Source organism: Osmia bicornis, chromosome 4, assembly GCF_907164935.1.
Source record: "Osmia bicornis bicornis chromosome 4, iOsmBic2.1, whole genome shotgun sequence".
Lineage (NCBI taxonomy): Eukaryota > Metazoa > Arthropoda > Insecta > Hymenoptera > Megachilidae > Osmia > Osmia bicornis.
In genome coordinates, this window is record NC_060219.1 from 2,509,994 (window position 1) to 2,532,761 (window position 22,768).

A 22,768-nucleotide genomic window follows, 5' to 3' on the forward strand; every position below is an offset into this window, starting at 1 on the left:
GAAATTTATGTTTTCATTCATGACGCGAACGTGCGCACTCGAGCGAACAATATCCCGTGCGGCGACTTGCTAATCGCCTGGCCGCACGGTTTCGCGCGTGGCCCTTAATCCGAAATTAAAGGGAGGCGAATTGAGTCGGGCAGGGGAATTGAGATTAGGGAGACAATTCCCAGGGGATCAACCGGCTATTGAATAAATATGTAAACAAGGTAATAACATGCAAATTGCACCGGAGGGAGGAAGTCTCCGAGCTTCTTCTTCCAGCGACCTTTCGAATTGAGAAAAAGTGGAGACCGCTCGTGACAGCCTTTTTATTAGGAATTATTGAGGGGATTTCGTCGATTTCCCCAGACACGGACCTGGGGAATTCTTTTGTCTGTCGATTCAACCTTGTTTTGCGTGCTGGCGTTATTTTTTTTATAGAAAGTGAAGATAATACGATACACTTTATTTATAGAATTTGCGGGCTGTTGTACATTTATTCGATCGTGTATGAGTAATATCGTTTTAAATTCAAGACTCAAACTCGGATTTTTCATTTTCTTTTCACATCCGCCTATTCGACTTTTCCGCAAATTCTTTCCCGTCGAACGTAATATTCGAGCTGCACGGAATGCTAACGTTTGACGTTACGTTTACATTGTTTGCGCAGGGAGGAGCTTCTCTTTGTACGGGAAATTGCGTTTCGCCAGGTTTCCTTGAGATTGCGACACATTTCGAAACGCGATATCTCGACTGGATTTGTCACCAGTATCGAAAGAAAAATGACGCAACGGGTATCGGATGCTGTTCGCTTCTTAATGGTCCGAGCGATCTGTTTGTCTAGTAAACAGGCAGAAATAGAATTGGAAGTGGTTCGTTTGATATCGTGAGAATTTAAGCGGGAGGAAAAGTGGACGCGTTTCGGCCGACGGAGAGTTCCCGTGGAAAACACATTCTCGATATTAATAAAGACAAGGACCGTCGGGGAATTTGCATCACAAAGATCGTGACCGTCGTGTTTTTCTTGCGCCCGTCATCCATATTCATCGCGGCAATCGGCCGATTTGAATTTCCCGTTTTCTCGTCGCTCGATCGTGACCGCCATTGTAAATATACCGATTTTTCTCTCCTTCGAGGCACCTCTCCTCGCCCTTTCCTACCGTTCTCTCTCTCTCTCTCTCTTTTCCCTGTACGATTCTCTCGAGAGGGAAAAAAACGGCATAGTCCGACGGTATAATTTGTTGGCGGCGAAGAGGACCAAAAGCGGAACGCTCTCTCGAACAGAGAAACGTCGTATTTCATTTCCCGCTCGCTCATACAGCATTCCAGTACGTTAATGTCGTCAATTACCGTACACGTCTTCGTTCGTTTTTACCGTCGATTCATTTACCAGTTCGGATCATGAAAATTTATCGAGTGAACGAAGCGAAGAGAGAAGGAACCCGGTTCGACGCGCACGTTTCATACGTTTCGTCGTCGTCGTTGACATTTCGGCGGGAAATTTCTTTGCTCGATCCGCCTAGACAGCTTCCTGGAATACGACGCGGATCAAACAGCGAAACTCCTGACACGGTGAAACGCATCGTATCTCGTACATCCAGATCAAGGAATCTCGATCGTGAATTCACGGAAGCGGATAAGTAGCCTTTCTCCATCTTCGATTTTTCCCTTCTTACCTCCGTCTTCGCCTGAACATGGCTACGTAAGCCAGCTTGCGCGTCGACGTGCCAGGAATAATGCTCGCGTTTATTGAATATTTAGCAGCCGGTCCCGTTATTCTCTCCCTTTCTTCGACTCGCCTTCTTCCGGCCGGATGCACCCTTCAAATCGTAAATCGACCTTCGAAACCCTCTCGACGAGACTGAGGGTGTCTTTATCCATTGTTAACAAGAATTTTAAACTGACGACGCTTTGGACGTTTAGTCTTCTATGTAGATTACGTGTTCTTTAATTTAAAAATTATTTTATAAATTAATCGATCGTGAAGGTGATCGAAAATGGAAAGGAGTCGAAGGTTTTGCGCCGAGATACACGCGAACACGGTCCCCAGGGAAAGACAGGAGGACAGGGTTAGCTTTTTTCTTCCTGTCAGATGGTGCGCGTTACACGTTCGATAAATCCGGCGAAGATTTACGCGGGTTCGCGTACACTTTATTTCGGCGAGACGAAGTGGAACAAGGCCGGGAGGAATTTTCGTCCGACTGGTCCCGTTCTCTCGATACGCTTGTTCCGATAAATAGAATGAATTATTATCTCGCACTGATCTTCCATCGAATTTCGATCGAACCAACCCGAAAGATCGGACGGCGTATAATCATCGGCGCTGCTTTTCACAGACTGTTCGAGTTGGCCAAGCGTTGTGCAACGCGACGAGTTATGAGAATTCACGGTGTCCATTGTAAAATTTCGATGCCGGACGTGTCGGAGGCCACCTCTGGCCACTTCGTGAAATAATCCACCACAACCAGCGCGTACTTGTTTCCAGAAGAAGACCTTGGTAAGGGACCAACAACGTCGAGCGCGATCCTCTCAAAGGGTGCCCCTACGTTGTAGACTTTCATAAGTCCTTTTCCCTTCCCCGAAGGACCTTTCTTCGCCGTACAACGATGACATCGACGACACCAATAAGAAGATTGAAGAGATTCACAAATTCGTTCGTCATCGTATGCGAATTTGTGCGGAAAAGACAAAATCCTGGTATGATTCTTTTGCAAGGCCAATTTCCTTTATTCCTGGGGACAAGGTGTGGTTTTACAATCCCCGAAGAACGAAGGGAAAATGTCCTAAACTCCAGTTTGATTGGGAAGGACCGTATGAAGTGATGAACCGGTTAAATGACTTAATCTACCGCATATTTCGCTCCCCAAAATCTAAACCGAAGGTGGTTCACGTGAATCGTTTGGCTCCATATGAACATTCACGGGGAAGAAACACCTAAATAGGGAAGGATCAAGAATAGGAGACTGAGGAGGGTGTTTCTGACGTCCTCGACCTAGAAGAAGACGCTTCGTCGCACAAAGCCAGGGTGAAGTTTCTTTCGGCCACGGTAAACTTGCTGGCTACGCGTGTCTAAACGATGGAGGAAGTGTTGTTCTCTTCGGAGGAAGAGGGCATCCCCTCAGCCGGTGTCCCGTTTATTTTGATTTTTGTATTCGGGGTTCTGGTCATCGGACTGCGTAGTTGTGGTATGCTCCGGACCACCAGTCCATCGAGGAAAGAATTTGCTTGATGGCTGGGGAGCATCCCCCGGTAGAGTGGACCCGTTGGACTGGAATTTCTTCATCCGAGAAGACTTCGAGAGGAAGGCGTGAAGGCCCAGGAATCAAGAGGAAGGGCGAGGAACTGTCGGGACCTCCTCGAAGAAAGAAGAGTGCTAAGAAGAATTGGAAATCGAAGAAAGAAGAATAGGAAATTGGAGCGGTTTCTAAGTTGACTTGTTAGCACTGAACCGGCGTCTTGCTCAGGGTTTTTGAGTGGTTTTCCCCTGGGACGAAGGACGAATGTCAAGACGTTAGCTGCCTGAGAGGGCCACTTAGGTAACTGTTACGCTTTTGCTTTTAACCTCCTTTCAGGCAGAGGTATTAAAGAAGAGGTTAGCATCCATGGAAGACTGACAGCCCGAGGTTAGAGACTATGACTTGATTTGGCTTATTGATCGGCCTACGTGAAGATGGTTACAAGTATGAAGATGCCCGCGGTCGGGTCGACCGCTCATTGAAGGAGGGGAGCAATGTTGCGACGGTGAGAAGTTCCCGCTCTTTCGACGCATCGACTGCTTCTTGATATATCGAAAGAGCCATCGACTGCCCCGTCCGAAGCTGTCGTCGAATCATAACGTGAAGCTATCCCTTGTTTCGAGCGGAAACACGTCACCGGATGCTTGAAGTTTCTTAGACAACCGCGCTTCTTTTGAATATCAGATTGTATCGGGAAGCCGAACTGTACGGATCTATTGCAAAACCAATTGTGTAACTGAAATATAGACAGTCTAGTTTGCTCCTGGTGTATTCATTTAACTATGGAAAGCGCGAGCTCCACTCCCCGGCGCAACATTGAAGGCCCAGGAATCAAGAGGAAGGGCGAGGAACTGTCGGGACCTCCTCGAAGAAAGAAGAGTGCTAAGAAGAATTGGAAATCGAAGAAAGAAGAATAGGAAATTGGAGCGGTTTCTAAGTTGACTTGTTAGCACTGAACCGGCGTCTTGCTCAGGGTTTTTGAGTGGTTTTCCCCTGGGACGAAGGACGAATGTCAAGACGTTAGCTGCCTGAGAGGGCCACTTAGGTAACTGTTACGCTTTTGCTTTTAACCTCCTTTCAAGCAGAGGTATTAAAGAAGAGGTTAGCATCCATGGAAGACTGACAGCCCGAGGTTAGAGACTATGACTTGATTTGGCTTATTGATCGGCCTACGTGAAGATGGTTACAAGTATGAAGATGCCCGCGGTCGGGTCGACCGCTCATTGAAGGAGGGGAGCAATGTTGCGACGGTGAGAAGTTCCCGCTCATTGGTCCGCAATTTCGTGCCCGGTCGCGTTTATAAAAGCGAAGCTAGAACCACGTATCGGTTATATTCGATTAATTGTTCACATTTATGACGAGCTACCGTTGTCGTTCACCGTGGAAATTGTAAAGGAAGGGGGGAAAAAACAACGAGAATGGGATGGAAAAATTGGCAACGCGAACGAAAGGGTAGATGAAGAGAGGGTGTGAGAGGGACAGTAACAGCCAGGACGAGGGTAAAATATCGAACGGGAAACGCGTGGACGTTTTCCAATCGAATTTATCGGGCGTGTATTAACGCGGCCAGTCTGGTAAGTGTCTGCGAATGGCGGTGTAAACGCGCTCGATTTCGCTCGGATGTAATTAACGTCGAGTAATTCCCGACAATTACCGTCATCATCGTCATCCATCAGGCCGCGGTCGACCTGTTACGTTTTCCTGGTTATATACCTGTACGATAATTGTCGTCTCGAATCACCAGTTTCGCATCGATGCGCGCGAGCCACGGATATACATATACACGTACCGGGCTCGTTAAAACAAAACGCGATCGAGTTCGTCGAAGCGTTGGAAATTCAGAAACGAGAACAAGACGGAACGAAATTTATTTGATTATTAGAAACCACTCCCTCCACCGTTGTAATCATATTATCACGATCTTTCGCAATCGGTTTGTCTGTTGATTAAATTTTCATTGGATCAACCTTTTGTTCGTTTGTTTCTCTTTTGTACACGGCTCGCTTTTAACTGATCGTACGCGTCGCGTATTATCGACGTTAAACGATCGCACGTTTTTTATTCGCGGCAAGCGACGCGTATTGTAAATGTTTTCGGGCATTACTCTCGATTTTGCTAAAGCTATTACCGGCGATTCCCGCAGCTGCAATACGCGCGTCGAACAGTCGGAAAATTCACGCATGAAAAGTACCGCCGGCCACCGAGAGTGATTCGATTTCGTTGTTTTGCGCTCGACTCGTTGCTTCCCGCTCCTCCCTCCCTCCACCCTTCGCACCCTCGTTTCCGCCGCCGACCACCTACCCCCAGCCCGCGTCGTGTTCAGCCTCGTATAGTCTGCTCATTATTCATTTATCGGTTTAACGAGTACATCCGCGAAAAAGCGTTGCAAAATACCCGGCCGGTCGATACCACGCCACGCCATGCCACGCCGCACCACCCTCTCCTGTATTTTCTCTACTAATTTCCTTCCTCTACGGATTTCGTGCGTTACACCGTGATTTCGCGTATCGCGATTTTTCCCAGTTTTCCCGCCCCCTGCACCTGTCTCCCAACGCATCGCGGTGAGAATTTACTTCGTTATTCGACCCTCGAACAACGACGATGGCCGTCAAGAGACGTCGTTACGCTTCGCGTAATTTAGCCATTGCTTGGAAATCAGAACTGAGAAATCTTTCTGCCTTTTCGATCGAATCCGAGCGAGATTACGACGAGTCTGAATGAACCTGGAGCGTTTATAAATCTAGGATTCATCGCTGCTCGGTATCCTTTGTCCCCCGTGTTCCCTTAGGTTCAAAAAAAAAAAAGAATGGAAAAAAATTATACGCGTGGAATCTCGTCAGGTGCTTCATGAATAACCTCTCAGAACCGTCCACCGGTGTGATTCCTCTATTTTTCTTCCCTGCTGCCCCTTCTGTCTCTCTGTGTAAGGGTAACCTAATACACGGTCGTACGGTCCCTCGCGCTCTTTCTTTCCGCGGCCAGATTCGTCCGCGTGTACGTTGACCATCGCTTTTTCCGCTTTTTATTGTGTCTGCAACGCCACTGGTTTGGTCGCCCATGCTCCGTGCTACTCGCCGGAGCTGGAGAACCAGATGGAGATTGAGAGAATGACAGAGAAAGAGGGGAAAAGAGGACGAGAGGATATGGTGGAGATTGAGAGAGAAAGAACGGAACGGATGGAGGAACGAATGGCGCGCCAGGGAAAACGTGGTTCACGTCGCCGGTACCGAGGGGATAGGGTGAATTGGTGATGAGAGGGAGAGACAAAGTTAGGGAGAAAGAGAAAGGTTGGCGGAAAAACGAAGAGCAAAATTCGCTATCGGAAAAATCGAGCTCTCTGTACCATCGCGTCGACCTCTGTTGTATAGAGGGTGAGTCGTGCAGCACCGATCACCCTAAGTTCCTTTTTACTCTAAGTGCTAGGGCTCGATAAAAATGAAATTTTTTAAATAGTGCTATGTGATATAAAACGGAGCTTGATAAAAGAAAGAAAACTCGTTTTCTAAGTTGATAATGGATGTTTATTAAAGTACAAAATATGTCGGTACAGCACGATTTTCCTCTATTTTTCTCCTTCTCTCGCTATCAAGCAACCCCTTGGTGTCTTCTTTCTTCCTCCCTCGCTTTTAGTCGGAGCCAGTACCGCATCGCATCGCATATGTGTAACTTCGATTCTATGTATGTATTTTTCTTCCCTGCTCTCCCATCGGTCGGGGAGACACACCAGTCCCGTAACACACGTACTATCATCCCGGTAACGTATGTGTGCGTTGTGTGGCTTGGCACAGCCGCGAAGAACGACTAGCAATATGTGCACGATAAAATATACACAGAAATATCTACTCGCTACGTATGTACGTCTACATCCTTTTTCTCCGTTCCCCTGGCTCGATCGCGAGAGCACCGGCATTATGGCATACCTATACGCCGCCCCTGCTACGCCTCCGCCTCTTTCAGCGCAGGGATCTGCAATACCGATGGGGTTCCATGTACCCGGTGCACGTCCCTCCATGGTCGCGATCTCTCAACACGATAAGTCCTTTCAACCAGCACCGGCTTCGATCCCTTTTTCCTCTCTTTTTCTCCCTTGCTTACCCGCTCTTGTACTTCGTCCTCTTCTTTTTTGCTCGCGAGATAGGAAGGATGTTACTCGGAGACGACGCGACCGAGGAGGAAGGTTTTATCCGGAGCAGCTTGGGTTTGCGCGGTTGGAAATACCGCACGAATTGAGTCGACTTTCTCCCTCTTCGCTTCTGTCCCTCAAACCCTTGCATCCTTGAATAGGATGCCATTATCAATTCTGTTTTCGAGTCGAACGGAAAGGAGGATTCTTTCTGCCGCGGTGTTCCGCACCGCAACACACTTTACCCAGGATGTCTCGAGAATTTTCGTCGGCTATTTTTCAAGCTTATCGGACTCCCGGGCAATTGGATAAAATATTCCGCGGGTTTATGAAAATAAAAAGATAGACAACGGTGCGGTGTATCGCGTATTCGCGCGCGAACAGATTTTAATCAAGAACGATGAAACAGTTGGCTAATGTATTCGAAAGATTTATCGCGAACGATTCGACGCGTCAACAGGGTCTGACGTTAACCCCCCTCCACGGGGGTCATTAACACGCGCGATATCTTTGATCACGAAGCGGATAGAGGCGCCATGAATTTTTATCTGGTCGCTGTTTCACTTTTACGCCGCCCTTAAGGTTCAGGAAGTTCTCGTTGCCCGCTTTGCCCCGGCACAGTGAAGAGCCGCTTAATTCTCGAGCCACCGAACGGCCACTTAAAATTTCGCGCACTAAAACCCACCCCTCGTGGAGCAGTCGTTAACCGGGGGCTGTGTAAAGGCGTGTTCCCTTCGGGCCAACGCAGCCGGCAGCCTGTTCTCAAGGATTTAAGTACCGCACTGATACTGCCGCGGTTACGTCCAACCAGCTACATACCCCGACGTTGTTGGCAACTCGGTGGATAGCTTTTATCAGTCGTAGTCGCATTTACGAGTCGTACTTCCTCTCTTTCTGCCTCGACTAGATGGTACAACTTTTCCAAGCTAACAGCATCCTCGTATCCTGACCTCTCTTCTATCCTTGGCGCGATTCTCATTTCGATGTTCACCGCGCCGTCTTGGATGGAAAACACAGGCTCGAGTCGAAAGGAGGTATAATAAAACTGTTACGCGGATACAGAACGGTAGCGGGTGGTTTTCAAGAAAAACGAACCAGATTCCCAGTGTATTTTCTTTTCCTTTCGTTCGCTTTGCGTTCATGCATCCGTTTCACCGAGGCGAACAGAATTTTCTTTCGAGAGTCCCCGGTAAAAACTTTGTATCGATCCGGTCGGGGCGAAGCAAGCATGGCAATTTGTTGCCACGTCGTCGGGAATACGTTTTTATGGGCTCGCCTGGCGCGTTATTCTAAATCATGAACGATAAGCTGCGCCTAAGCCGCTGGTATTTACATTTAATTAATCCCACGGGCTAGCAAGGGTGCTTCTGTACCTTCGAGACACCCTTGCGTGGGCGTATTTATGTACTTGCACCGGCTGCCAGCCAGTCCCTAGACCCTCCTTTTCCCGGCTTAATGCGCGACGTTTCGCACTTTTATCGATGCCAGGGTGTTACCATTATGCCGGCTATCAACCAGAGGGTAGAACGTGAAGAACACCCTCCTGCTGGCCTGGCTGTCGTTAAGAGTTCACCCCCCGCCGCGTTTTCTTTTTCACCCTTTCCCTCCTCACCGAGCCAAGCCTTTTTTTTTTTTTGCTTCCACTCTTTCGTTCGTGTAACTCGTTTTCCCATCGACCAGCCGAAGCGATTAAAATGTAAAACGGACGAGCCGTGGATCGATCGTTAAACTTGATTCTCTGTTGAAAATTAATTTCATTCTCTCGTCGAAAGATTTTCACGTCGTCCGTACGAGACCTCGCGGTTTAAAGTTCGTACTTCCATCGGGAAACGGTCGTTCACGGTTTAATCTACGATCGGATTACCTGCTGGAGAACAACCGACCGTGGTGTTATTTAAACGCGGTCGACGTTAACGAACTCGAAGCGAAAAATGATGGAAAACCGGAGATAATAGAGTCTTTGTCTCTCTCCATCGCGAATATTTCGCTGAATTCTCGTTGATGGATTGAAATACGTAGGGTATGCTATTGCATTAAAGTACGCATTTTAATTATTTTTATGAATAACATAGAAGAGAGGAAGGAAAGATGAAATTTATTCGTTGGAATCGTTAAGAGAAACATTTGGAAATCTATGCAAACACAGTCCAAACGGTTCGATCGAAGTTCATCGGGACACGAAAGCTCTCCCTGTTGATTTTCCGTCTCATAATCAGCGGCAAGTTAATTGTAGCTGCTATCAGCCAGACACGAAGGTCTTGTTTTCCTCACTGTTCATCCCGGAATTACGAGGGTCCGCTGACAACGATAATTCCTTGGTGTTTCGCTGGGTGTGCCGGGGCGGCTCGTAAAGTCGCGTTCACAATGCGAATTCTCGTCGTGTCTCGGAGCAACATCGTTGTCGTCGTCGTGGTGAATACGCCCGAGGCGAGGCAGGGGCGCCAGCGTGCGCTCGAGAGAATCATCAACGGGACGAGGATACAGGGAAAGGGGGATGATAGCGAGAGTGAGATGGAGAAAGAAAGGGTGAGGCTTGAAGGAAGACGGCGAGGAAAAGGAAGGGGATGCCTTAACGAGAACGGCGAGAAAAGGGTGTTCCTGCTCGGTGCCGTGACACTAATTTGCTCGCTCCGCGCCACATCGGATATCATTCCGTCGCGTTTTCACCACCTCCGCGTTAATTACCGCGCTCGTATTTACACCGGCTAAGACAGAAACGAGTTCTGCGCTCCAGCGGGGGGGCTAGCATCGCTTGTTTTCTGCAGTCTCGAACAATGGCCCGAGCAAAAGCTTGGCCTGGCTAATGGTAGCGGTTACGCGACCGTTCTCTTTTTCTTTTCGCCAGCAACCTTTGGAGAAACGAAAAAAAGTTTCCCCCTTGCGGACACACAATTGCGGTTTTCACTGATGAAACGATCCTTCTTCCTCTTCGTTTCTTTCTTCTTTTTACTAGTTTAGAAAGTTTGATTTTTACCACCCTTTCAAAAATAAATGCGATCGTCTATATCAAACTACGGCCCTCCAAAGATTTTCATCCGACTCCGACTTTTATTTATAAATATTTTATATAAGAAATATTAATTTTATAAGATTTTAAGATTTCGTTCTACCGTGATTTGGTGTAAAACCTACATTTTAATAGATATTTCAATAAGAATATTTTTCGTCTGGCCCCCATATTTTAAAAAATTTCAATCCTGTCCGTTTATAAAAAAGTTTGGTGACCCTCGGTCTACATTATAAAAGTGAGAATAACGAGAGGGATCGACATTAATACACTCGAGAGTAATCGAACATTTAGCGCAACGTTAAACAGACTGACCAACATGCCTGTGGGTAATCTCGTCGAAACTGGAGAACAGTCGAAATCCCGTCGTTGGAGCTATTTCGCAGTTAACGTACTCTAACATGCCGGCCCAATAATCGCGGCCGGCTACAGGATACTACTAGCCTGACTCGAAATCGAGAGGATAGAGAGCAGACACGGCTTGCCCGATCTTTCCGTCTTGCTCCGTTTCACCTAGCAGAGGAACAGAGAAGAGGTCAGCTTCGGCGGCTGTGCCGTTAATGTTTAGCGCAATCAGCGATAATGGCGGTCTATGGCGCGTTTAATCAAGGCAGTAGCCCGTTGCGGCTTGCGGTTCGAAAGCGGACTCCCCATCCCCCACGATGCAAAGGAAAGGGTCAACGTGTATATAATACACGCGTGTATTCGCGCGCTTGTCTGCGACTACGTGTGTGTAAAACAAGGAACATCGAACGGAGAGAAGGAGAGAGACACGAAGGGATAGCGAACAAGAGGGTTGAACGTATCAGGTGGGCTTAGCGGTCTCTGCTGGCTCGGCATCGCCTCGACCAGAGAGTGACCACTGTACACGCACACAAACGGAAGCCAGACGCGTTACACGGATGGGACACGCTCTCTGAAACTCGCGTCTGTGGTTAGAATCGCGAATCGACCAGACTCTCTCTTTCTCTCTATTCTTCCGCCTATGATTTCCATGCTTCCTCTATGTACCTGTATCCGGTACACACACAACTTCTTGTATCAAGAGCTTTCTGCTCTTTTCTCTGTTTCCCCTTTTCCCAGTCTACCGGTGGTTCTTTCTGCTTCGTGGAGTACAGTCGATCCCAAAGGATACTCTCTTGCGGTTAAAGCGGAAGACGACCTCGATTAATATTCTTCTGTAGTTATTGTATTTAGAACGAGCCTATTCATTTGATCCTAATGGTATATACTAATTATTCAGGAGAAATTCTGTAGGCTATGATTCATTAGGAGAAACCCGATTACGATAACAGGATTTTCTCGTCGGAAACCAGTATTCGGAGTCTGCAATCTCCTGGAAACAAGCCCCTAATTTCCTCTAATACCTGCGTCACCGTCGGTGCATCCCTCTTAATAGCCGAGGCAAGGTTCACCGTTGTTATTGACTGCTACCACCATTTTCGTGGCTAACGTTTCCTGGTCGTCTAATATCCCAAGTGCCGCTAATTTGCCCGGCGTAACCTACTGACACGCTGATCGATCATCGTGCACCGGATGCTCGGCTCCAACCGACCGAACGTCTCTCGGGAGAGAAGAGAGTCTGCGAAAGACGGAGAGACGGAGGAGCGAGGGAGAGATATTGCGAGTCGTGCGAGCTTGGGACACGGAGATGGGTAATTAGGTACTCGAGGGTAATCGGGCTTCTCGAGTAACCGCCTCTACGCCGGTGATCTCGACGACGATGAAGCAGATTGCCTGTTTCAGCGCCTGTTAACTTGCTTCGCCGAGAATCAGATACTACCCCTCGCCGACCTTGCGAATTATACTTGCTCCGTGTCCAGCATACCTTGATGGAATTTTGCATCGGTGATTCTGTTTCGTGCAAACGTGTTCAAAGAAACAAGATTACGGTCAAAGGATCGATCGAGGAGAAACATAGTTCTGGGGCCGATGATTGATGCACGCTCAGCGTGAAACATCCTTTTTATCGCTCGGTAATATCGGATGCATCCGGCCCGTTCGTGATTACTCATGGTTCTGCTCGAAAGAACGACCTGTCGTTGTCAATCCGACGGATATTCGCTCTTCTTTATCTTACAGCCCGGACACGAGACTCGAGTATAATGTACTACGGTGTCCGATATCCGGTGCTATCAGTATTTCCTCGAACCGATTCTTCTTTCTGTCGTCTTATCGGCCCTCGTTTCCTTATCCGGTCTAATCAGGTTGCGGCATCGAATTCAGTCCATGAAATCCATGCTGTAAAAGCTTGTCGACACCCGGAGATACATTCGATCGGATTTTTTCAATCGAACCTTCCAATTATTCATCATTCATAGGGGGTATATTTTTGTATCTTCCGCGATTCTTATACTGGCAATTTAGTGGAAGTTGAAAAACGATAGACACCCGTTGTATCGAAGTGCAACGAGGGGGATCGAACACTCGAGAACGAGGTGGAAAACTCGAGTGCTGAGGCAGCACTCTGACGTTCAAACATCCAAACATCCCGATCTTTCGCCGTCTGTCAGTCCCTCTCTCCTACCCTCCTTCCTACTCGAGTGCCACTTATTCTCCTTCGTCGTCTCTTTCTCCATCTCGTAGCGAGCCCACTTCACTCGCTACCTCTTTTACTCTCCTTCTACCTCCCTTCGCACCGACAATAGCAGAACGCGTCGATGTCGCTGACTGATGGCAATGCTAGCTACTGCAGGTAACAATGAACACACCCTCTCCCTCTACGTTATATGTACGTTCGATATCCCCCGCTTGTTCGTCGAATCCCTCTGATTCAGATGTATATACAAAGACACACGGACCGGGGAGAGATAGAGAGACAGAGACACGCACGAGCATACTCTGCGCAGCGACCACTCCAAGTCATCCCTCCCTCGTCGAGCAGCCACGATGAACCCCTGAATTGATTGCAGCCTATTTACCCTCCAACATTCACACATAATGGCTGCTCCACCGCTCGACGTTCTCCATTACCCCTCTGTCTTCAAAGCTTTAACCTCTCAGACTATTCTCGACCCTGCACGCGCGATCGCACATCGATCTTCCAATTTCCTCCACATTCTTTTTATTTATATTAATTATTCCAACCTTTTAAATCAGAATCGACGAACGAAATACAAAGGATATTTCGTCTGATATCGTTTGGTATAAAATTCAAAGTTATTGCGGTTCATGGGTTAATGCGCGAATCGTGCGGGACCAGCAATTATTTCGATCCGCAACTCTCGTCGTCGATTGGCAACTCGCGATTCATTGTCGTTGCACAAACCGCGTTCCCTAGCAGTTGTAACTTTTGTCCCGATAACTCGTTTACCAGCAGCCAGCATTATTTCGCGACCGAGTCGACGTTGCCCGTGCTATTTTTTTTTCTTTCCTTTTTTATCGTTGGTTCGTTCGCGAACCCGTAGGTATTTCGATGGTATTGCCCGGTGGTGGTGATGCGTAAGGGTAAACCAGAGGGTGCGGGTGGGAGGAAATGCAGTCGTACCACGTGTGCGCAGCATCGAACGCACGAAACGCATAAAATTCCATCGAGGACCAGGAATATCTGTGTTTTTCCCTCCGTTTTCAGTCTCGTTCCCCAGCGGCATCAGCCACCACCGACCACCCCTTTCTGACACGGTACAACCAACACCGCGGAAAATTAACCGAATGACAATGGCCAGCTCTAATATTTATACGAGCAATTTTCGGCGCGACTAGCCGCCACGGCTACCTGCATCCTAACCCCCGTCCACGATTCTCCCCCTATAAATCGCGACCGTGTATATTCGTCACGCCTGACGGTGTACTCGAATTTCTTTTTTCCTTTTGTTCCTTTCCACGTTCCTTTTTTTCGTTTCATTCGGCTCGCTGTGTTTTCTCAGCTAGAAATTGGTCTCAACGAAATAATAGTTTCCTCGAGCAGAGGGAAAAAAAGTCAATCACCGAGCGAGCAACTCTTTCGCGTGCAAAGTAATTGTGAGAATTGATTGTTCTCCGTTTACGTTTCGTATCCTGTGTTGTTTAGCATCGACTTCCCGAGCGTTCGTCGGATCGATTAATTTTAATCGAGGTTAATGAAAGCGCAACGGTGATCAGAGAAATCGCGAAGGGAAATTCGAACGCTTACTACGCATCGACGATCTTTTTCTTCTCATCTCTTCCTTTTGTTCTCTATCTTCTCGGGACATTAATCACGCGGCAAAACTTTTCATCGGTCCTCGTTGGCCGCACAACGAGCCAGATAATAGATAAAGCATTAATCAACCGGCTGGCGATGCAACGGGTTATTATTTCTTCGCACGGATGAAAACTAAAAATAAAACCGATTAGCGAGCTGATTAAAGCCAGTTTCCGTTGAATCAGCACAATGAGTAATGAATATCGCGTGCATAACTGACGCACCGTCGCTTTCTACCGAAACTTTACATCAACTAGTTCTTTTTAGTAAATTAGACGTTTTCAATTGGGTTGAAACGAGGGAAATTACCGGGCCACTCGGTGTACAGAGTACACGAAACTCATTTCATGTCGTTAACAACATTCCAAACAGCCTAACGATGCGAAGTTGAACTTACCAAACTTGTAATCTCAATATTTTGCTGAGAAAGTAAACCGTTCGAAATTAGGGGTGCTGTATATGGAAGAAAATTCAGCTTTCACCATTCAATTTACTTAGTTATATATTTCGTTAAATTAAAAACGAACGGAGAATTTCTATTTTAAATAAAAGATAGGAGCGAGGAGGATAATAAGATTGGATCAACGTTCTCTGTGGTTCTTATTCTATCAGCAAACAAGTGAAACAGAATTCGCACGTTTGTACGAAAGCAACAATTCATTTGTCCTAGTGGTGCGCGTACGCGTTGTCGGCGTCGAAGTTGGAAACAGAACGAGCATCGGTTACAGAAAGCTAAATTGATTAAACGTAACTTTCGGTGCGGCGGACGAGCACAATGGCCGATGAGTTTTCAACGGATCCCCTATCCGCGTTTTATCGTAAACACGTTGCGCAATTCTCGTGTGATCCGTGCACCGTTCTCGTTCCTGTTCGCTTTATCGTTTCCAGTCCAATTTAAAATTTCCCAGCAAAAATCCCCGATAGAAACGCGACACAATCACTGTGGACCGGGTATCGCGTGAAAATTTGCAACGTTCACATCCGCGTCGAGTTATTTGCATCGATGGAGAACAAAATTTCATTATGATTTTGCAATTCTATGGATCGACGTGTTTGCACTTCGATTTCTGTTTAATTTCATTATACATACTTGCAACTCGTTCGTTCATTTCTCATTCAATTCTATTCGGGTTAGCTTTATTTGTTCGTAGACTTTTCGTGTTAAGATAATTACGGTCAGCTCGCGATGCGAATTCGAGGTCCGATTTAACTATTCTACGGTCGGGCAAGGTTGTCGTCGGAGCGTGTCGCCACGACCACGTGTCTAGGTTATTCTTTGCCAGAAAACAGAGAGACCGTTAGGTGGGTGTGTTGTTGCAAAGTTGGAGTTACAACAACTCGATTAAATTTAACTTTCCCCACGGCGAGGCGCGGCGAGGAGGACGAATGTAACGGACAATGAGTTTTCGGTGCATCTCGCGTCGGTGCCTTAGAGAGCACCAGCAGAAACAACGGGTAGACTGGTCTAGTACACCGACGCGGCTGCACACAAGCTGCGGAACACGCTCGTACATCCGGCGCGCACTCCGCAAGCCGCGGAATATTGCAATCACGCGGACGTTAGCCGGGCTTTACAGCGAGTGCAGCCAGTGTATAGGGGCTTACCAGAAACCAGGGAGTTAGCCGAACACGCCGGTTTATTTGCTCGTGTAGCATAATACCGGCAAAGTCCGACGAGCAACTGCTGGTTTACTCGTTAGTGCGAGTAACGGGCCGTTTTACCGGCCTGCTCCGCTTCTGCCAACTCTCTCTCTCTCTCTCTCTTTCTCTCTTCCCTAGGCAGCATATCGAGCTAAACGTGCCACCGTTCCGACAAACTTTCCGGCCGTGCTTATAACTGGCCCACAACCACCACCACCACCTACGCTCTTGCTGTTGCTGACTCTTCAATTAAACATTCGGAAGTGCTCCAGGTTGTATCTTCGCCGCGTCGCACCCTCCCGGCTCCTCGTGATTATCGTTCACGGCTTTGGAACGTTCCCGCCCCTTCAATTCAACTTGACTCGCGTTGCTTTTGTTCGAGATTTCGAAAACTTGACGCGCTGCCGACCACGTAAATCGTATTTAACCAGCTGCTACGCCTTTTTCACCAGCCGTAATAATGTGTTCTAATTTAAGCTTCTGTAAACTTTAGGGAGAGAATTTTGAGATTTTTATATTTTGAATCTTGAGAATTTTATGATTGATATTTGGGTCATTTGAGAAAAATAGGGAAAAATGATTATCAAGTTTCGAAAGTTATTAATTGAATTAATAAGTCGGAAATTTGACGTTGATACCTTGAAGATCGTAATTTGAGATTTATAATTGAATTGTTTCTTCGCTGTTGGAACGTTGCCACTTGGTACGGATTAAACGGTGTATGAAAATTTTCTACGCTTTATCCTTCCTCGAAATTTGGATCGTTTAAAGTAGAGTTCAAATCGGTCCTCTCGTTATTTCGCAGAAGAGATTTCGCGTGGGATATAGAGGTGTGTCTGTTTTTATTGAAATATCGCAGTCGGCAAGGTTCGAAACTCGGGGCGATAAAACATCCTCTTTATAATTCACGCTGTGCTTTCTCGTGGGTTGTAATGACTCGCAATTTCGAGGCGTGGGAGGTCGTAAAGAACAAGCTAGTTACGAGTAAACTGTTTATTGAAAGCAATAACAGAACGCCTTTTGGACGATAAAAAAAGAAAAACTTGGGTATACAAGGCAATAAAGAAAGCCGACTGGTTGGATATTAAAACCGATCAATTATCCAAGTTTCCCCGGATAATATCGATATCAAAGGAATTTCCTCTCGATAAATTACATTCCTTTTTATATTCGTATCATCTTTGTATATTTGAAAAATATTTCCTGTTGTCTGGTATCATCAAATACAATAGCACCATCAATCCCGTCGATGGTTGTTAGCAGCATCTGATGTGCAAGAATCTTGGCTACCCCTGGCCGAGCGTTTCTCTTCTCTCTCTCTCTCTCTCTTTTCTGTTGGTTGACGTTCACTTTAGCATAGCACGGGGTCGTGACACGCCGAGGCGAAGACGCGGATACTGTGGCTGGTAATATCGCGAAAGCCGCAAGAAGCTTTAGCAAAGTGCCTGCTCTTCGGCTGGTGCACTCTCGACTCGCGTCTCGACGCCGACGTTGTGCGTTCGTGCAGGCGAAATAGGCGTTCTTCGAGTAGCTCGTGCATGTGTATGCAGCCGAGCGTATTGTACGAGTACTGCTAAAAGCAAGCACACGGCAACATTCGCGGTATGAAAATGCAAAGCGACAAACTGCCGCCGATAAAATTCTTTGCCTGTAAAACGGTGACGTGAACCGAATGCTCTTCCGCCACCTACTTCCATTTCGCCTTCCACCAGCAACACCGACGTACGTACGATAATCTAATACATACCCACGTTGCGACTTGAAACATCCGAGAAACCAGATGATCTTTACAATAAAGGAAAAAGATGATCACGAGCTGATTCCTCTCTTGAATTTTAACTCTTTTCTGAATGTATGTATACACCGGATGTTTGAACGAGCAAGTTGGGTAGATTGTTTAAAAGGGGAACGACGTTTGTCAGAACGTTTCACGAAGAAGATCCGTTCGCAATCTGGAAGCTTTGGCGCTGAATAAAGCGGCTTTCGCGAGAGAAAAGGTACACGTAAGTTGGTCGGACGAACTGGCAATCTTCGCGGTCCAATTTGGCTTGCCAGGGAAAAATTCATTCTCTGCAAGGTTTTCATCTCACCGGTGTGAAATCCAGGACAATGAGGATTCGCAGCACCGAAACTCGACGGTTCGTTTCCCTATTTCTCCCTTGCTATCTTCATCCCTTTTCTCCGTTGCGCTGGTAAACCATCCGAGCCATTCATTATTTCCTTGCTTACCTCTTCAGCCAGAGAAAACTTCTTGGGAACGCAATTACGTTTGCACTCTACACTGTCTCTTCTTTCTTTTCCTTCGTCTCTCTTTATCTTCGATGTCACTATTGTTTTCAAAATAAATTGAATAGGAAAAAGTTTCAAACGATAGCTTTAAAGATTGCGTTAACAAATTTCGAAAGAAGTTTCTCGTTAGCAGTGCAATTTGTACGATCTATTGATGTTTGAAACAACAGAAATCGTATCAGCGAAGTTCTCTGTTTGCGGTAGGTAGAGCTCATTCGCGGATTGCGCGACTCATTTTCCCGTACGTTATAATTAGTGGTCTAATGACTAGCACTCGACAGGGCGACGGGTAATTAAAACAACTCCCCGCGTTCCTGCCTCTTTCTCGCCTCCCTCCTCCTCTTCCTCGTTCTTTCCGGACCCTCGTTTCTCCGCTCGTTCGTCAGCCCGCTCGAGAGAGGGAAACTTGCCAAGAATTTTAGTGGCCGCGATATTTCAATTAGCATCCGGGGCTCGTTTAAGCGGCAGTGAAAACGGCTGCTGCCAGGCCGCGACGAGACCTTCTGAACGAGAGAAAGAGAACAGAGAAGATAGACGAGGGTTGCGTTTACATCGTCTGCAGCCAGTTCGTATACGATCCCGCGTTTATGACTCCCGCGAAATGCCACTGTTTTCAACGTTGGACACCCGGTAGAAGAGTGTTGGCTTCCTGTTGCGCGACGAATAGCTTTCTTCCGTTTCCGTAGCTCTTCCTTTCTCCCTCTATGTATATGCGAGTGTGTATGTATCTTAGCAACGTGTGAAAACGACGGCGAGCAGGCGCCCGCTTAATGACTCGCGAACACCATCGCCAAGTTGTTCGCTCTGGTAATTAGTCCGGTTAATAGTTTGACGACCACATATTTTCTGGAATTTTACGTTCTTATATCTTATGATTTATAAAATTATATTTGAGAGCTTTTAAAGAATGAAAGTTCAACGTGTTCAAAAAAAAAAAAGAAATGTAAATTCGTTGTTTTAATTCATCAATACTGAACAATAACAGATTCGTGTGCCACTTAACGTCTGCGTTTGTCGAATAACCGAGCATGCTCGAGTAACAGTAACGACAAAATGGTCGATTTGTCGCATCGTTAACGCAAATTAACCCCGGCGAGAGCGTCTGGGGCGGAGGGTACGGGGGACGCTGGCTCGATTATGCATTAATCGAATTATTATTTCCAATTATGCGGCGGCCTCATTAAAGTTGGAACCGATTAAAATTCGAGTCGAGCGAAACGCGACCCCTCGTGCAAAATTCACGGTGTTCGTTGCGGGAGGGGTGCGGACGAGCGAGCAAACTTGCGAGAGAACGAGGGATGGAAATCGAGAATCGAGAATCGTCGGTTGTCCGGAACAGTTGACGGTTTTCCGGTCACAACCGCAAGCCGACTTCTTTTTTTTTCTACTCGTCGAACGACCTTAATTTCCGGCTGAGGTGGCAGCAGATACAGGTAATGCCCGTTGGCATGGGTTGGGACGAAAATTGAGCCGGGATGAGGAGAAAAAAAAGGGAGACAGAGAGAAGGCCAAGGTACCACCAATTCAGCTTGGATTTAATTTAATCCCCGTCAGTCTGTTCTGGCTGGAGGGTGTCGTAAACACCTTCGACCGGTTGCGCCGCACCTGCATCTCCATTCGTTTCCCTCCTAAGGGGGTGCGTTAAGTCAGCCCTTGCTTTATTTAACCCTCTCAATGGTAAGCAGTTTTTAGAAATGTACAAGTCTCAGGGAAGAAGCTTTGTTTAGCGAGATGAAAAACTTCTTACTAAATTTACACTATAATGTGTTAATTACGGTTGAATTATAATTAATACTCGGAAACATTCTATCTTGTCGATTTATATTTGTACGATAAATCAAGCTTGGATCGACATTCGTGTCGTGACAAACTAGTAATCAAGCGGTCTTCATAAAATTCGAATGAAATAACATTATACGGGGATTTAATGTCGCTCGTCGCGTGGTTCGATGAATACGTTGGAGAATGAAAGAGTGCGATAGGGCGATGGAGGATCGTTACACGAATTCAATTATATGATCGCGGATCAGTCGCGAAGCAATTTACGGTTTAATAAGGATCCTTCTACTTTCTGCTTTCAGACAGAGATAGCGAAGAGGTTAAACGCCATAATTGTTCAGACCCTGCCGTTTCTCTCCCAGGAACATCAACAACAAGTCGCCACTGCTCTTGACAGAGCCAAACAAGTGACCATGACCGAGCTGAACGCCATTATCGGGGTGAGTGCACGCCAATGCAAGATAAATTACTCTCCGCGATGCACGCGAGTATATGGATCAACCGTATACGTAGAATACATACACAGGTATCGTGCAGCATCAAATGGCGAATGAAATATTTAACGTATGTGATGGCACGAAAAACAACCGCATAGAGATCTTCCGATGAACGACTGAAATCGAAGTAGAATGTCTCCTAACGCGAAATCAATTTCCTCGTGTCGGGCGAGAGGACGTATTGATACGGTGCCGGAAGTGATTTGTAGCCACGCTGGTGTCAGGGTTATTTCCTCTGATTGCTCGTTATATCGGATGGAAGGATTCTAAATAAGTTTGAATCGCGTGCGATTCAAGGAAAGAATCATTCTCCAAAATTGTGAGTGACTAGGAAATTGTTTATTTATCAATAGAATAAGTAGAGGAAAATTCTCGGGTTGAATAGAGCCGGGTGTAAATCCTTTTCTTGGAAAATTTACGCAAGCTCGTGCAGAGTATCGCCGAGGTGAATAGAAGCGAGTCTGATTCGCGTTCAGCCCGGCGTGAAACGCATTCGCGGCGAATGAGAATCCCTGCCCGGTGGTAGGAGGAAGCCGATGCACGCCCGAGGAATCCGAAAGCGGACGGATGGATACGATCCTGGCGAATCCCGAATCCTCCTCAATATTGCTCGAGCACTCAATTTCCTCCCTATTAAGCCGCCGGCTTCTCTGCCGGTTCTCTCTTCCTCTTCCTTCGCTCGCTCGCTCGCGTTCATCCAGACCGCCTCCCTGATCTGCAACCCCTTTCCTCGACCCCATCCCCCCCCTTCGAATCTTATCCAGAGTCTTCCTGCCTGGTTTCCAGGCCGGATAGGTTATAGTGTTACGGAGCACGAGCACCGACTAATCAGCATTCCTGCTACCCAACTGCCTTCCTTCCCTTCACCCTCGGCCACCCTCTATCCTCTGCTTTCGCAGCTCTACCTTGAACCAGCCCCTCTTCGACCATAGAAACTTCCACGGCTCCGCGGCGTTGTCGGGCTACGTGCGGCAAATCCTTAGCAGAATCCCCGGATTCCGCGCGCTTTAAACCGCTTCCCGAGCTTCCAGCAGCCTCCTCTTCGCTCTTCGCCACTTTCCTCTCCATCGGTCTTTCTTGTTTCTCTCGCGTTCCCTCCGCTTCTCGCGCCTTCTCGATGCCCTTAAATCCTTTCGGTTGCCACTGGATCGAAAGTAGAAACTCGGAACGCTTCGATGGAATTCGCAAACGCGTGCATGTCAGCTCCGTTTCGCGCGAAACAAGACGCGAAATCGTCGAAACGTTTTTACATCGCGAAGTTTAGTTCGGAAAGGAGAAGTGTCATCGGTGTATTTATAAATTATGCTCGTTAATTGAATCTTCCAGTTGTCGCGATAGATTACGGACGAAAGATAACGTGGATCGTTCGATAACGAACGTCCGGTAAAATAAGTCTATTTATAAAGCAACGAGATGATGCACACGCTCGTCGAGATGAATCAAGGCAAGATGCTGCTGACGTTCGTAATCTCTTAACACGAACGGCCCAGCCAAAGACGCTTTTCAGGCGTCAACGACGCGTGATATAGAAGAAGGTTAAGACGATCTTGTCGGATCTTTTAGCGGTACTATCTTCGCGGTTGGTTGAGTCAGCAAGTAGCGACACCGGTGAATACTGCTGAGAACAAGCCTTGCACCGGTGGATGATGCAGGTGCCGTAAGACGCTCCCGCAGAAGATGAAGGGGTTCGTAATGACTTCCTCTCTGCCTGTCACTCGTGAAAGAAGACCCTTCGCTCGGAGTGAAGAAAAGAAAAAGAAAAACTTTGGCTCGATCGTCGCTCGATCGCATGTAAAAATAAAATTTCTTGCAGTTTATTAACAAAATCTCGCGATGGAATAAGGAAATAATCTGCATGCTGCAAAAGGGCTTCGAGTTGTCTGAGATACTCTGAATGCTGCTACGACAGTCTGAGGTCAGGATTGTTATCGTTGGAAGGGTGGTAAGATCAGAACGTTTCCTTAGGTGACTTCCAACCCTCAAGAAGGTTCGCTCACGCCTTCTATCCCAGCCGTTCGTTGTTTCCTCTCGTTTCAGCTTGAACACCGGGCA

At 47.1% G+C, this 22,768-nt stretch overlaps 1 protein-coding gene across 3 annotated transcripts in view; it reads left to right on the forward strand.

Moving 5' to 3' along the window:
- Positions 1–22,768, forward strand: part of LOC114873746 (protein groucho-like) — an 83,987-nt gene that overhangs the window by 35,113 nt on the left and 26,106 nt on the right. For all 3 annotated transcript variants that reach the window (XM_029182514.2, XM_029182427.2, XM_029182679.2), the window contains one exon: positions 20,522–20,659. In XM_029182514.2, the coding sequence (XP_029038347.1) occupies positions 20,522–20,659 (138 nt within the window). The remainder of the gene's footprint in view (positions 1–20,521; positions 20,660–22,768) is intronic.